Here is a 15,847-nt window from a genome sequence, read left to right as displayed (position 1 = left end):
TAGCGTGACATGAACCCAAGCTCCCAGTTGAGGCCGTCCTCATGGGTGCGGAACTTGGCTATCAATTTCTGCTCGACGACTTTGCGTTGTCGTGTATCTCGAAGGCCGCCTTGGAGAACGCTTACTCGAAGATCGGTGGCTGAATGTCCTTGACTGCTGAAGTGTTCCCCGACTGGGAGGGAGCCCTCCTGTCTGGCGATTGTTGCGCAGTGTCCGTTCATCCGTTGTCGCAGTGACTGCATGGTCTCGCCAATGTACCATGCTCCGGGGCATCCTTTCCTGCACCGTATGAGGTAGACAACGTTGGCCGAGTCACAGGAGTATGAACCGTGCACCTGGTGGGTGGTGTCCTCTCGTATGATGGTGGTATCTGTGTCGATGATCTGGCATGTCTTGCAGAGGTTGCCGTGGCAGGGTTGTGTGGTGTCGTGGACGCTGTTCTCCTGAAAGCTGGGTAATTTGCTGCGAATGATGGTCTGTTTGAGGTTGGGTGGCTGTTTAAAGGCGAGTGGTGGAGGCGTGGGGATGGCCTTAGCGAGGTGTTCGTCGTCATCGATGACATGTTGAAGGCTGCGGAGAACATGGTGTAGTTTCTCCGCTTCGGGGAAGTACTGGACGACGAAGGGTACTCTGTTGGTTGCGTCCCGTGTTTGTCTTCTGAGGAGGTCTATGCGAATTTTCGCTGTGGCCCTATGGACAGGCCCTGCGAATACACAGGATCTGCTCAGACGAGGAGGAACGCGATGGACACTTAGACGCTGAAAGACGCCCTCGTAAGAACGGGATATGACGCTCAACTCGTCGATCGACAGTTCCGACGGGCCACAGCGAAAAATCGCATGGACTGCCTCAGAAGACAAACACGGGATGCAACCAACAGAGTACCCTTCGTCGTCCAGTACGTCCCCGGGGCAGAGAAACTACGCCATGTTCTTCACAGCCTTCAACATGTCATCGATGACGACGAACACCTCGCTAAGGCCATCCCCACGCCTTCACTACCCGCCTTCAAACAGCCACCCAACCTCAAACAGACCATCGTTCTGCAAGAATGCCAGATCATCGACACAGATACCACCATCACACGAGAGGACACCACCCACCAGGTACATGGTTCATACTCCTGTGACTCGGCCAACGTTGTCTACCTCATACGGTGCAGGAAAGGATGCCCCGGAGCATGGTACATTGGCGAGACCATGCAGACACTGCGACAACGGATGAACGGACACCGCGCAACAATCGCCAGACAGGAGGGTTCCCTCCCAGTCGGGGAACACTTCAACAGTCAAGGACATTCAGCCACCGATCTTCGAGTAAGCGTTCTCCAAGGTGGCCTTCGAGACACACGACAACGCAAAATCGTCGAGCAGAAATTGATAGCCAGGTTCCGCACCCATGAGGACGGCCTCAACCGGGATCTTGGGTTCATGTCACGCTACAGGTAACCCCACCAGCGAAAAAAGAGTTATCTGTTTTTAATACAACTGGTCATTCTCTCTCTGTCTCTTCCTTTCGGATGTTTGTCTCTCTCTCTGTCTCTGGGTTCGGACCGTTTGTATATTCAGTCGTCCTGTATGTACTGTCTCTCTGTCTGATTGCCTTGACAACGGGCAGTTGGAAAGATTATCTGTAATCACCAGGCATTGTTCTCTGACTATATATGCGGTAACCTTCAAGGAATCACACACTCACCTGACGAAGGAGAAAGCCTCCGAAAGCTTGTGATTTTCAAATAAAACTGTTGGACTATAACCTGGTGTTGTAAGATTCCTTACATCTGTTTCCTGTGTTAACCAATTTTCAATCCATGCCAGTATATTACCACCAATCCCATGTGCTTTAATTTTGCACACTAACTTCTTATGTGAGACTTTATCAAAGACCTTCTGAAAATCCAAATAAACCACATCCACTGGTTCTCCCTTATCTATTCTACCAATTACATCCTCAAAAAACTCCAGTAGGTTTGTCAAACATGATTTTCCTTTCATAAATCCATGTTGCCTTTGTCTAATCCCATTGATATTTTCTAAGTGTCCTGTTATCATATCCTTTATAATGGACTCTAGCATTTTCCCTACTACTGATGTTAGGCTAACCAGTCTGTAGTTCCCTGTTTTCTCTCTCCCTCCTTTTTTAAATAGTGGGGTTACATTTGCCACCCTCCAATCTGCAGGAACGGTTCCATACTCTACAGAATTTTGATGACAAGGGTATAAAAATAAATGAGATTCTCAGTTTTATAATTAGGGGCAGTGAATATAAATACAAGAAAGTAATACTGAACTTGTACAAGACGTTGGTTAGGCCATAGTTGGAGCATTGTGTTCCATTCTGGGCACCCCATTATAGCCATGGAACGAGCACAGTGAAGATTCACTGGAATGATACCAAGAATGAGAGGCTAATTATGAAGAAAGGCTCAAAAAGTTGGGGCTTTTTCCACAGGAACAAATCAAGTGAAGAAGGGTAAAATAGACTTTTTCAAAATTATGAAAGATTTTGAGAGGGTAAAAAGTGAAAGAATCTTTCCAATGGTTGGGGAATGAGTGACCATGGGACATAGGCTGAGGATCATCACTGGAAGAAAGAAGGGGCGCTTAGAAGAATATTTTTTTCATACAAATGGTTATGAGAACATGGGATGCTTTACCAAAAGATTACTTTTGAAGAAGAGTATATTACCTAGGGAGGAATTGGATCAGAACCTTCACCACATGGACTGCAGCGGTTCAAGGCGGCGGCTCACCACCACCTTCTCAAGGGCAATTAGGGATGGGCAATAAATGCTGGCCTTGCCAGCGACACCCATACCTCATGAACAAATAATAAAAAAAGGATTTGAAAAGGAAGAGTATAAAGTTGAGTCAATAGCCCCAATTGAAGAGCTAGCACCAGCACAGTAAAAGGTAAATTTAGGATTGATATCAACTATTCTATGTTTCTAAGAAGTTCGTCACAGATAGAGTGATTAATACTAGGAACGGAATCCCAGCTCGATCATTGGAGGAGAAAACCCTGGAATCATTTAAGGAGCAATGGGATGTTGCAGTGGGGGGTGGGTAGACGAATTAAAATAGGCCGAATGGCCTTCCTTATCAATGAAAATATCAATGCACAGAAACTATTGCAAAATACCATTCATGTAAAACTTATTGTATTAAACTTTGCAGTGTTTTCTTCTCCCTAATTTTCTGCCCACTTCTCCTGAGCATCCATACTGGGGTTCGGTCCCATGGGCACCAGCAGCTCTCGGGACCATCCTTCAAGTGCTAGCCCTTGCGTACTGAGTATTGGCAAGCTATTCAATCAGTGCGGGGGGAACGTTAGAGATGAGCCCAATCCTGTTCTCACCCGATGTTCACACGTGTAATTTTCAGCAGGGGTCCCTGGGTAGCGACCAACAGCGGGAACCTCGGCTGATTTGTTTCCCTCGCTAGCCCAGGGGCACGGAGGCCAATTGTAGCACCTGCATTGCTGTCCTGGCTGAAATTAGCTAACTCAGCACAGACTGGACATCAAAGCCTGTACTTTCTGGAGTTTGTGGTTTGAGTGTTTTACCAGGCAAACACTAGGGGAGGGCAAAGGCACGTGAAATAAAGCAATCTTTTATCCCTCGGAATATAAAATGATCACAACAGGAGGGGTCTTCACGGTAGAAGATTGCACAATACAAGTTGTTCTTTCTTATACCCTAAAAGGACACTCGATCTACGAGAACTGCAAAGGGATAAGAGTAGAGTGACACCAACATAAATCCTGTTCTATTAAAGGCACTCACAGTCCAGCCAGCTGCTGTCTGTCCAGCTCTTATAGCTGAGTCTGCACTGCTGTACTTTAGATTAAACCCTAATACTGTACAAGCTTTAGCAGGAGTATAGAAAACGCAGGGCAGGCTGATGTCACACAAAACTCCCACAAACCTCTCCCAATTTCACATACAACGGCATATAAAGGAGACGCTGAACACAAGGAACAAAGCCATCCCGTAATAGCAGGCTTGCGCCTGTTCCTATGTTCTGTCACTGGGCTTATTTTGCATCTGTACCAGTATGTCACCATGAAGTTGTATAACTCTTCAGAAAAACAGATGGGTGTATCTCACAGTTCGAATGGACATTATACAGAAATTTTGCACAGCATTACGCTTTACGGAAAGCCAAGCAGTAACATTGCTATCCGTTTGGAAGCCATTCTGAAGTCCCGTCATTGGGGGAGTGCTCTTACAATGTTGAGTAATGAACAAGACGTAAAAATGAACTGTATGGGCAGAGCACTAATGCAGCAGTTTGCTATACCAGCACAGCGAGTCACGGGTTTCACACTCGCCATTCCTCAAGCGGTAACTTTATTGAGATACATTAATTGGAACACGATGGAATTTCATTCATTCGGGTCTTTCAGCATTGGGGAACTTCTTTAATTCAGATTTATTCTGAAAGGAGATAGCCCACCCTACTTGGATGCGATACACAAACACAAGAACAAAAGAAAGTTCGATGCAAGAAAAGGCCATTCAGCCCATTAATTCCGCTCCATCCAAAGTCCATGTCTGCTCATTCAATCATTGACTCTCCTCCCACACCACCTGTTAATACCTTATTTTAAATAAAACTAAGGGGGTGAAATTGGTTGTGGCCGGTAGTATTAACCAGCCGGTAGTGAATCTGCAGGCCATTTTATACTCTGCCCAATTTCCTTTTCCTTTGAATAGAAGAATCTTTTACGTACAACACTTATTTATTGTAAAAAAAAATCCCAAAGTACTTCACAGAGGTGTGAGGAAAAACAGAAAGGAAAAATTACAAAGTGGTGACCAAAAGCATGGTAAAAGAGGAGGGCTTTGAGAAGGAAGAGAGGTGGAGAGGCAGAGGAGCTTAGAAAGGGAATTCCAGAGAGTGGAGCCTAGGCACTGTGCCAATGGTAGGGCAAAGGGAAGAGGGAATGAACCAGGCCCAAGTTAGAAATGGAGAGTTGGGGGGGCAATATAGGGCTGGAGGAAGGTGTGAAAATAGTGCATGGAAAGATCACGGAGGTATATTAGCACCGCTGTGGATCACAGATAGACTGGCTTTTTTTCAACTACCATGATGAGCCTATGACCCTCTGCAGAATACTACCAGCTGATTATGTATTCATCATCTGAATCAAAAGCAATCATAACTGTACATCTGTCACTTTTAGCCTACACCAATAGCACCCTGCATGATCGGATAACACCACATCAGCAAAAATTACTTGCTGCTTGAACAGGATTTGCAATTAACATGCCCAAGTCAAATGCCATGGATAACATGATTATTTGACAAATTGTCCTTTTAGCTGAGACCTAGGTGAAAGTCTACCCTCTCTAACAGTTGCAACAGTCCTAAATAAGTCTTTACCTTGGGTCCATGTGTGGGTGTGAACCCACAGCACTAACCTGCACATAATTGAACACTAATTGGCAGTCATAGCAAAACCAATGAAGCTCAATGAAAGCTCGAGGAACAGCACACGTCTTTCAATTAGGCATTTCACAACCTTCCACACTCAACATTGATTTCAACTACTTCAGATCATAACCACTGCTCCCATTTTCTCAATTGTAAACAATTTTACAACACCAAGTTATAGTCCAGCAATTTTATTTTAAATTCACAAGCTTTCGGAGGCTTCCTCCTTCCTCAGGTAAATGTTCAGGAGCTCCTCGAAGCCTACGCATTTATACATGACTCCCATTTTCTCAGACTGCAGGTGCTGGTAATGGTTTTGCTGTAGCCATTTACAGCTCCTCCAGACCCATCTTTTGTTTCTTCACTTATCCCATTAACACCCTCCTTGCCTCGCACCATCATCCTTTTTGTCATTTAACGAGTCCTGCCCTCCACCCTATCACAGACCTTCCTTTTTGGTCTTTCCTCCTCTCCTCTTCCCCTTCCCCCACTTCTTTCCCTGGCTCTGCACATGTTTGTAAACTGTTAAATCTCGAACTTCTTCCAGTTCTGATGAAAGGTCATCCACCTGAAATGTTAATTCTGTTTCTCTTTCCATGTATGCTGCCTGACCTGCTGAGTATTTCCAGCACTTTTTGTTTTCCGCAGCCACAGAGAGTTCAGGATCGCAAGTGGGTGGCCATCCGAAAGGGTTGGAAGAGACAGGCAGTGCAGGAATCTTCTGGGAGTGTGGCACTCTCAAACAGGTATTCAGTATTGAATATCAGTGAGGGTGGCGACACCTCGAAGGAGTGCAGTCCTAAGCATGGCACCACTGGGCAAAGGACTGCATGGGGGGCACAGTGAAGTGTAGAAATGCAGTAGTCATAGGGGATTCGATAGTCAGGGGGACTGACAGTCGTTTCTGTGACCGCCGCCGTGAGTTCCGCATGGTCTCATCACTGAGAGGGTGCAGAACGTTCTGCGGGGGGGGAAGGGGAAACAGCCAGAAGTCGTGGTCCATGTGGGTACCATCGACATAGGAAAGAAAAGGGTTGAGGTCCTGTGGTTAGAGTTTCAGGAACTAGGGAGGAAGTTACAAAGCAGGGCCTCAAAGGTACGAATCTCTGGATTACTCCCAGTGTCACCCACTAGTGAGTATGGAAATAGGAAGATAAGGCAGGTTAATGCACGGCTAGAGACATAGTGCAAGAGGGAGGGCTTCAGATTCTTGGGGCATTGGGACCAGTTCTGGGGCAGGAGGGACCTGTTCAAAATGGACGGGTTGCACCTCAACAGAACTGGGACCAATGTCCTTATGGGGAGGTTCACTAGTGCTATGGGGGAGGGTTTAAAACTAATTTGGCAGGGGGATGGGCACCAGAATATAGCAATAGAAAGGAGAAACAAGGTAACAAGGGATTGGGAGAGACAGATAGCACTAGAGTAAGAAATAGTACTGTATTAGGTGGGATCAGACTAAGACAGAATACGAGAAGGTTTAAGATAAGTTTAGAGTGCATGTGTGTAAACACACGAAGCATGGTAAATAAGGTTGGTAAGCTGCAGGCACAAATAGCCACATGGGAATATGATGTAGTGGTGATAACAGAGAACTGACTCAAAAAAGGGCAGGATTGGGTGCTAAATATTCCTGGATACAAGATGTTCAGAAAAGACAGGGAAGGAAAAAAAGGAGTGGGGGGGGGGGGGGTTGGGGGAGACAGTATTGATTAAAGAGAATATTGCAGTGCTGGAGAGAGAGGACGTCCTGGAGGGGTCAAGGACAGAATCTATTTGGTTAGAGTAGAGGCATCTTTACACTACTGGGTGTATTCTATAGGCCACCAACGAGTGGGAAGGATACAGAGGAGCAAATTTGTAGGGAAATTACAGAGAGGTGCAAAAACTATAGGTTAGTGATAATGAGGGACTTCAACAATCCTAATATAGACTGGGATAGTAATAGTGTAAAGGGCAAGGAGGGGGAGGAATTTCTGAAGTGTGTTCAGGAGAACTTTCTTGATCAGTATGTCAGGTTGATAGTACAAGTGAGAACCAGGCTGAATATAGAAAGTACAGAGAAGTGAAAAAGGCAATAAGAGGGGCAAAGAGAGAGTATGAGAAGAGACTGGTGGCAAACATAAAAGGGAATCCAAAAGTCTTCTATAGACATGTTTTTTTTTTATTCGTTCACGGGATGTGGGCGTCGCTGGTGAGGCCAGCAATTATTGCCCATCCCAAATTGCCCTCGAGAAGGTGGTGGTGAGCCGCCTTCTTGAACCGCTGCAGTCCGTGTGGTGACGGTTCTCCCACAGTGCTGTTAGGAAGGGAGTTCCAGGATTTTGACCCAGCGACAATGAATGAACGGTGATATATTTCCAAGTCGGGATGGTGTGTGACTTGGAGGGCAACGTGCAGGTGGTGTAGTTCCCATGTGCCTGCTGCTCTTGTCCTTCAAGGTGGTAGACGTCGCGGGTTTGGGAGGTGCTGTCGAAGAAGCCTTGGCGAGTTGCTGCAGTGCATCCTGTGGATGGTACACACTGCAGCCACAGTGCGCCGGTGGTGAAGAGAGTGAATGTTTAGGGTGGTGGATGGGGTGCCAATCAAGCGGGCTGCTTTATCTTGGATGGTGTCGAGCTTCTTGAGTGTTGTTGGAGCTGCACTCATCCAAGCAAGTGGAGAGTATTCCATCACACTCCTGACTTGTGCCTTGTAGATGGTGGAAAGGCTTTGGGGAGTCAGGAGGTGAGTCACTCACCGCAGAACACCCAGCCTCTGACCTGCTCTCGTAGCCACAGTATTTATATGGCTGGTCCAGTTAAGTTTCTGGTCAATGGTGACCCCCAGGATGTTGATGGTGGGGGATTCGGCGATGGTAATGCCGTTGAATGTCAAGGGGAGGTGGTTAGACTCTCTCTTGTTGGAGATGGTCATTGCCTGGCACTTGTCTGGCGCGAATGTTACTTGCCACTTATGAGCCCAAGCCTGGATGTTGTCCAGGTCTTGCTGCATGCGGGCTCGGACTGCTTCATTATTTGAGGGGTTCCGAATGGAACTGAACACTGTGCAATCATCAGCGAACATCCCCATTTCTGACCTTATGATGGAGGGAAGGTCATTGATGAAGCAGCTGAAGAAGGTTGGGCCTAGGACACTGCTCTGAGGAACTCCTGCAGCAACGTCTTGGGGCTGAGATGATTGGCCTCTAACAACCACTACCATCTTCCTTTGTGCTAGGTATGACTCCAGCCACTGGAGAGTTTTCCCCCTGATTCCCATTGACTTCAATTTTACGAGGGCTCCTCGGTGCCACACTCGGTCAAATGCTGCCTTGATGTCAAGGGCAGTCACTCTCACCTCACCTCTGGAATTCAGCTCTTTTGTCCATGTTTGGACCAAGGCTGTCATGAGGTCTGGAGCCGAGTGGTCCTGGCGGAACCCAAACTGAGCATCGGTGAGCAGGTTATTGGTGAGTAAGTGCCGCTTGATAGCACTGTCGACGACACCTTCCATCACTTTGCTGATGATTGAGAGTAGACTGATGGGGCAGTAACTGGCCGGATTGGATTTGTCCTGCTTTTTGTGGACAGGACATACCTGGGCAATTTTCCACATTGTCGGGTAGATGCCACCAAGTTGTAGCTGTACTGGAACAGCTTGGCTGGAGGCGCAGCTAGTTCTGGAGCACAAGTCTTCAGCACTACAGCTGGGATGTTGTCGGGACCCATAGCCTTTGCTGTATCCAGTGCACTCAGCCGTTTCTTAATATCACGTGGAGTGAATCGAATTGGCCGAAGACTGGCTTCCGTGATGGTGGGGATATCGGGAGGAGGCCGAGATGGATCATCCACTTGGCACTTCTGGCTGAAGATGGTTGCAAACGCTTCAGCCTTGTCTTTTGTACTCATGTGCTGGACTCCGTCATCATTGAGGATGGGGATGTTTGCAGAGCCTCCTCCTCCTGTTAGTTGTTTAATTGTCCACCACCATTCACAACTGGATGTGGCAGGACTGCAGAGCTTTGATCTGATCCGTTGGTTGTGGAATCGCTTAGCTCTGTCTATAACATGTTGCTTCTGCTGTTTAGCATGCATGTAGTCCTGAGTTGTAGCTTCACCAGGTTGGCACCTCATTTTTCGGTGTGCCTGGTGCTGCTCTTCTACACTCCTCATTGAACCAGGGTTGATCCCCTGGCTTGTTGGTAATGGTAGAGTGAGGAATGTGCTGGGACATGAGGTTACAGATTGTGCTGGAATACAATGCTGCTGCTGATGGCCCACAATGCCTCATGGATGCCCTGTTCTGAATCTATCCCATTTAGCACGGTGGTAGTGCCACACAACATGTTGGATGGTGTCCTCAGTGTGAGGACAGGACTTCATCTCCACGAGGACTGTGCGGTGGTCACTCCTACCAACACTGTCATGGACAGATGCATTTGCGACAGGTCGATTGGTGAGGACGAGGTCAAGTAAGTTTTTCCCTCGTGTTGGTTCGCTCACCATCTGCCACAGGCCCAGTCTGGCAGCTATGTCCTTCAGGACTCGGCCAGCTCGGTCAGTAGTGGTGCTACCGAGCCACTCTTGGTGATGGACATTGAAGTCCCCCACCCAGAGTACATTCTGTGCCCTTGCTACCCTCAGTGCTTCCTCCAAGTGGTGCTCAACATGGAGGAGGACTGATTCATCAGCTGAGGGAGGGCGGTAGGTGGTAACCAGCAGGAGGTTTCCCTGCCCGTGTTTGACCTGATGCCATGAGATTTCATGGGGTCCAGAGTCAATGTTGAGGACGCCCAGGGCCACTCCCTCCTGACTGTATATCACTGTACCGCCACCTCTGGTGGGTCTGTCCTGCCGGTGGGACAGGACATACCCAGGGATGGTGATGGAAGAGTCTGGGATGTTGGCTGAAAGGTATGATTCTGTGAGAATGGCTATGTCAGCCTGTTGCTTGACTAGTCTGTGGGACAGCTCTCCTAATTTTGGCACAAATCCCCAGATGTTAGTAAGGAGGACCTTGCAGGGTCGACTGGGCTTGGTTTGCCGTTGTCGTGTCCTGTGCCTCGTGGTCTGATGCCGGGTGGTCCGTCCGGTTTTATTCTTATTATGACTTTTCGTAGCGAGATTTTACAACTGAGTGGCTTGCTCGGCCATTTCAGAGGGCAATTAAGAATCAACCCACATTGCTGTGGGTCTGGAGTCACATATTGGCCAGACCGGGTAAGGACGGCAGGTTTCCTTCCCTAAAGGACATTAGTGAACCAGATGGGTTTTTACGACAATCCGGTCGTTTCATGGCCATCATTACTGATACTAGTATTTTAATTCCAGATTTTTATTTAATTAATTGAATTTAAATTCGCCAGCTGCCGTGGCAGGATTTGAACTCATGACTCTGGATTTTAGTCCAAGCCTCTGGATTACTCGTCCAGTGACATAACCACTATGCTACCGTACCCGTGAAACAGTAAACGGTAGTAAGAGGAGAAGTGGGGCCGATTACGGACCAAAAAGGAGTTTTATGCAAGGAGGCAGAGGGGATGGCTGAGGTACTAAATGGGTACTTTGCATCTGTCTTTACCAAGGAAGAAGGTGCTGCCAAAGTCACAGTAAAAGAGGAGGTAGTTGAGATATTAAATGGGCTAAAAATTGATAAAGAGGAGGTACTAGAAAGGCTGGCTGAACTTAAAGTAGATAAATCACCTGATCCGGATGGGATGCATCCCTCGGTTGCGGAGGGGAATAAGGGTGGAAATTGCAGAGGTGCTGGCCATAATCTTCCAATCCTACTTAAATATGGGGGTGGTGCCAGAGGACTGGAGAATTGCAAATGTTACACCCTTGTTCAAAAAAGGGTGTAAGGATAAACCCAGCAACTACAGGCCAGTCAGTTTAACCTCAGTGATGGGGAAACTTTTAGAAACGATAATCTGGGTCAAAATTAATATGGTCACTTGGACAAGTGTGGATTAATAAAGGAAAGCCAGCACGGATTTGTTAAAAGCAAATCGCGTTTAACTAACTTGATTGAGTTTTTTGATGAGGTAATAGAGGAGGTTGATGAGGGCAATGCGGTTGATGTTGTGTATATGGACTTTCAAAAGGCGTTTGATAAAGTGCCACATAATAGGCTTGTCAGCAAAATTGAAGCCCATGGAATAAAAGGGGTAGTGGCAGCATGGATACGAAATTGGCTAAGTTACAGGAAATAGGGAATAGTGAACGGTTGTTTTTCAGACTGGAGGGAGGTGTACTGTGGTGCTCCCAAGGGGTCGGTACTGGGACCACTGCTTTTTTTTTATATATATATTAATGATTTGGACTTAGGTATACAGGGCACAATTTCAAAATTTGCAGATGACACAAAACTTGGAAGTGTAGTAAACAGCGAGACTTCAAAAGGACATAGACAGGCTGGTGGAATGGGCGGACTCACAGCAGATGAAATTTAACACAGAGAAGTGTGAAGTGATACAGTTTGGCAGGAAGAACGAGGAGGTAATATAAACTAAGTTGTACAATTCTAAAGGGGATGCAGCAACACAGATCTGGGGATATATGTGCACAAACCTTTGAAGGTGGCAGGACTGAGAAAGCAGGTAAAAAAGCATACGGGATCCTGGGCTTTATAAATAGAGGCACAGAGTACAAAAGCAAGGAAGTTACGTTGAACCTTTATAAAACACTGGTTCGGCCAGAACTGGAGTATTGTGTCCAATTCTGGGCACCGCATTTTAGGAAAGATGTGAAGACCTTAGAGAGGGTGCAGAAAAGATTTATTAGAATGGTTCCAGGGATGAGGACTTTAGTTACGTGGATAGACTGGAGAACTGGGGTTGTTCTCCTTAGAGCAGAGAAATTCAGAGGAGATTTGATAGAAGTGTTCAAAATCATGAAGGGTTTAGGTAAAGTAAATAAAGAGAAACTGTTCCCATTGGTGGAAGAGTCAAGAACCAGAGGACACAAATTTAAGGTGATTGGCAAAAGTACCAAAGGCAACATGAAGAAAAACGTTTTTACGCAGCGAGAAGTTATGATCTGGAATGTGCTGCCTCAAAGGGTGGTGCAAGCAGATTCAATCGTGGCTTTCAGAAAGGAATTGCATAAATACTTGAAAGGAAAAAATTTGCAGGGCTACGGGGAAAGAGCGGGGGAATGGGACTAATTGGATTGCTCTTACAAAAAGCCAGCATGGGCTCGACGGGCCAAATGGCCTCCTTCTGTGCTGTAACCATTCTATGATTCTATGTTTTTATTACAGCAAAACCACTTTGGTACCGGTCTATTAATTCAGATTCCAGGAGACAGGCGATAAACTCACTAAGGCTTCTTCAACAGCACCTTCCATATCCACAGCCTCTACCACCAAGAAGGACAAGGGCAGCAGGCACATGGGAACACCTGCGCTTTTCCCTCCAAGTCACACACCACCCTGATGGAAATATATCGCCGTTCCTTCATCGTCGCTGGGTCGAAATCCCGGAACTCCCTACCTAACAACACTGTGGGAGAACCTTCACCACATGGACTGCAGCAGTTCAAGGGTAATTAGAGATTGGCAATAAATGCTGGCCTTGCCCGCGACGCCCACATCCCATGAATGAATTTTAAAAAATCCGCGTTCCACAGACCGATAGCACAGTTGGCTTTACCTAGGGCTACGAGTCTACTGCTGGTCTACAGATTTAACAGCATAACCGCTGAGAGCCAGCTCACAGGCACCAGGCTCCCAGGACTAGAACCATGAGACCAATTCTATTGTTTCTTAAGAAGGTTCTCCAGAACAGATGGGAGTAATGGGAAAGCCATGCTGGTGAACAGAGGGTGATTTTTCAAAATCGGGGTTAGGGCACCTTGTTTCAGGAAACTAGAAGGAGCCTTTCTCGGAACAATTCTAGAGAGTTGGGACTCAGGAAGCCAATGGCACCGTCACCAATAAAGGGAGGGGGAGGGGTGCAGGAGGCCAAAGTCAGAGGAACAGAGTGTATGGGGGAGGGGATTGTAGAACAGAAGGAGGTTGCACAGATAGCGGGGGAAAAAGGCCACGGAGGGATTTAAACACTTCCGATATGAACCCTACTTACTCCTGCTCCTCCTCATCGGATGAGGTTGAAGAATCCTCTGGCACGTGACTTACGGCAGGCATTTCTACCCTGCTCCGACTGAAAACCAATCGGCTTCAGGTGATGCACTCGGACTAATGAAGGTGTCACCTTCTTGGCTGGTCCAACAAATCCATCCTGCTCCACTTCAAACCATTCTTCACCAGGCACTCCATTCAACCATCGTCACTGAAAAAACAAAACAGAAACCGATCAGAAATGAGTGTGGGGCAATTGTTTTTTTGGGCATGTCTGGACTTGACCTCTACAGTAAGCACTTCTCCTGCCTGACCCTGCCAGTTCTGTTGATGTGTTCCACCCCAAATGTGAACCTGCATTTTCCTATCAGATGCTGACTGACCTGCTGTGCATTTTCATTGTTTAATTGGAGAGTTCCAATATTTGTGGATTTCTTTTTAGATAAACTAAAATGCTGAGAGACTAATCTTTCTATGAGGTGCGGGGGGGGGGGGCATTTTTAATTTAATAAAGACCTCCCCCACCCCTTCTTATTAGTTACAATTTTAAAATCTCCATTATAATTGCTGCATCAGTTTCATTAAATTACACAAATCAAGTGAGTAAGGAAAAGGAAGGAAAGTCTGAACATGAGTGATTTTATAGACTGCAATTTGGATTACGATGTCTGAGGTCAAGCCCAAAGGTGCACATTATCGACAATTGTTACTGTACCAAAGTAGTAATCGCACTGCTGCGACTATCCTGTTAACGTCGGCATTGATTCTGCAACTCAGGATTATTGAGGAGTGTTTGGCCAGCTTAGAAAGCAGTAACATTGTAATAAATAACAATTCCCGCTAAGGACACATCTAAGTAAAAGTGAGAAAGAGCTCGAGAGGCTACATTTACATTTGGCAGAAACTTATTGTTACAAAATCTTGGGGACTCAGGGATCCTGCTCACTGAGGTCGAGCTCTGTTACTATAAAGGAGATGCCCCAAAAGCCGATGGAAGGACAATCTGTTATAGCAGGAGGTTTGTTATACATTGAATACTTTTATTGTGAATTTTGAATAGGAACACAGGAACACGAGGAGGCCATTCAGCCCCTTGAGCCTGTTCTGCTATTCAATTAGATCATGGCTGATCTGCACCTCAACTCCAACTACCGCCTTTGTTCCATATCCCTCGATACCCTTGCCTAACAAAAATTTATCGATCTCAGCCTTGAAAGTTCCAATTGACCCCCAGCATCCATAGCCTTTTGGGGGGGGGGGGGGGGGGGGGGGGAGAAAGAGAATTCCAGATTTCTACTACCCTTTGTGTGAAAATATGCTTCCTGATTTCCATCCGAAACAGCCTGGCTCTAATTTTAAGATTATGTCCCCTCGTTCTTGATTCCCCCACCAGAGGATACAGTTTCTCCGTGTCTACCCTATCAAATACATTTAACATTTTAAACACCTCAATTAGATCAACCCTCAACCTTCTAAACTCAAGGGAATACAACCCAAGATAATGCAATATGTCCTCATAATTTAACCCTCTATGCCCCGGTATCATTCTGGTGAATCTGCGCTGCACCCCCTTCAAGGCCGATATATCCTTCCAAGGTGCAGTGCCCAAAACTGAACACAGTCTCCAGATGGGGTCTGGAGTTTATTGACCCTCTCTAATGCATTTCCCATTTTCTCTCCTCCTGCCTCATGCCGCAGTCACCCCAAGGTCAGGGATTTGGAACTAGAATGACCTTGGGGTCAGCCCCTCAGAAGCTGACAGCAGATTTTCAGGAGGTGCTAGAATGGTGATATTGTCACATTCTAAAGTGAAATGTGGAGGAATACAGTAAACAGGGAGCAGGGGAGAAGTCCAAGTTCATCCTATAAAGAAGGGATAAACAGAGGGTACACTCTGGTCTTACTTTTGGAAGAGTCAGACTAGCTGAAGTCAAGGGATTATCACAACTAGTGTTGAAAAGAAACCCTGCACCAGGAACATAAAGGGGCATGGGAGAGGTCAGACAAATAAAATAAAATTGCGGTGGAGATAGCAGAACGAGCTAGTCAGAAGAGAGCTGGGGCTAGCTGAAGCAAAGCAGAGAAGCCTAGCAACCGAGAAACACGACAGAACTCAGAAAGATCGTGCAAACATGCTAACCATAGAGTGGAATGGGTGAGCCTCGTGATGGAGCTAAGCTATGAATCAAAGCATTGTGATGCAACAGAAACTTTAGCTGAACAGGTAAGAGGCTGATAAGTAGTATATAGGGACAACTGTAGTTAAGTGCTATAAAGAATAGGAACTTACACGCTCATTATTATTCTTAGTTACAAATTAATAAGTAAAAACACAGCAGCTGACGAAC

General features: G+C 46.4%; 1 protein-coding gene across 3 annotated transcripts in view; it reads right to left on the bottom strand.

Moving 5' to 3' along the window:
* ttll5 (tubulin tyrosine ligase-like family, member 5) overlaps window positions 1–15,847 on the bottom strand; it is a 431,390-nt gene that overhangs the window by 393,152 nt on the left and 22,391 nt on the right. For all 3 annotated transcript variants that reach the window (XM_067992117.1, XM_067992118.1, XM_067992119.1), the window contains exon 2: window positions 13,504–13,710. In XM_067992117.1, the coding sequence (XP_067848218.1) occupies window positions 13,504–13,565 (62 nt within the window). In that variant the 5' untranslated portion in view covers window positions 13,566–13,710. The remainder of the gene's footprint in view (window positions 1–13,503; window positions 13,711–15,847) is intronic.

Source organism: Heptranchias perlo, chromosome 10 (genome assembly GCF_035084215.1).
Source record: "Heptranchias perlo isolate sHepPer1 chromosome 10, sHepPer1.hap1, whole genome shotgun sequence".
Classification (NCBI taxonomy): domain Eukaryota; kingdom Metazoa; phylum Chordata; class Chondrichthyes; order Hexanchiformes; family Hexanchidae; genus Heptranchias; species Heptranchias perlo.
The sequence above is the reverse complement of the archived record's forward strand: the minus strand, read 5'-3'. Positions and strand labels throughout refer to the sequence as shown.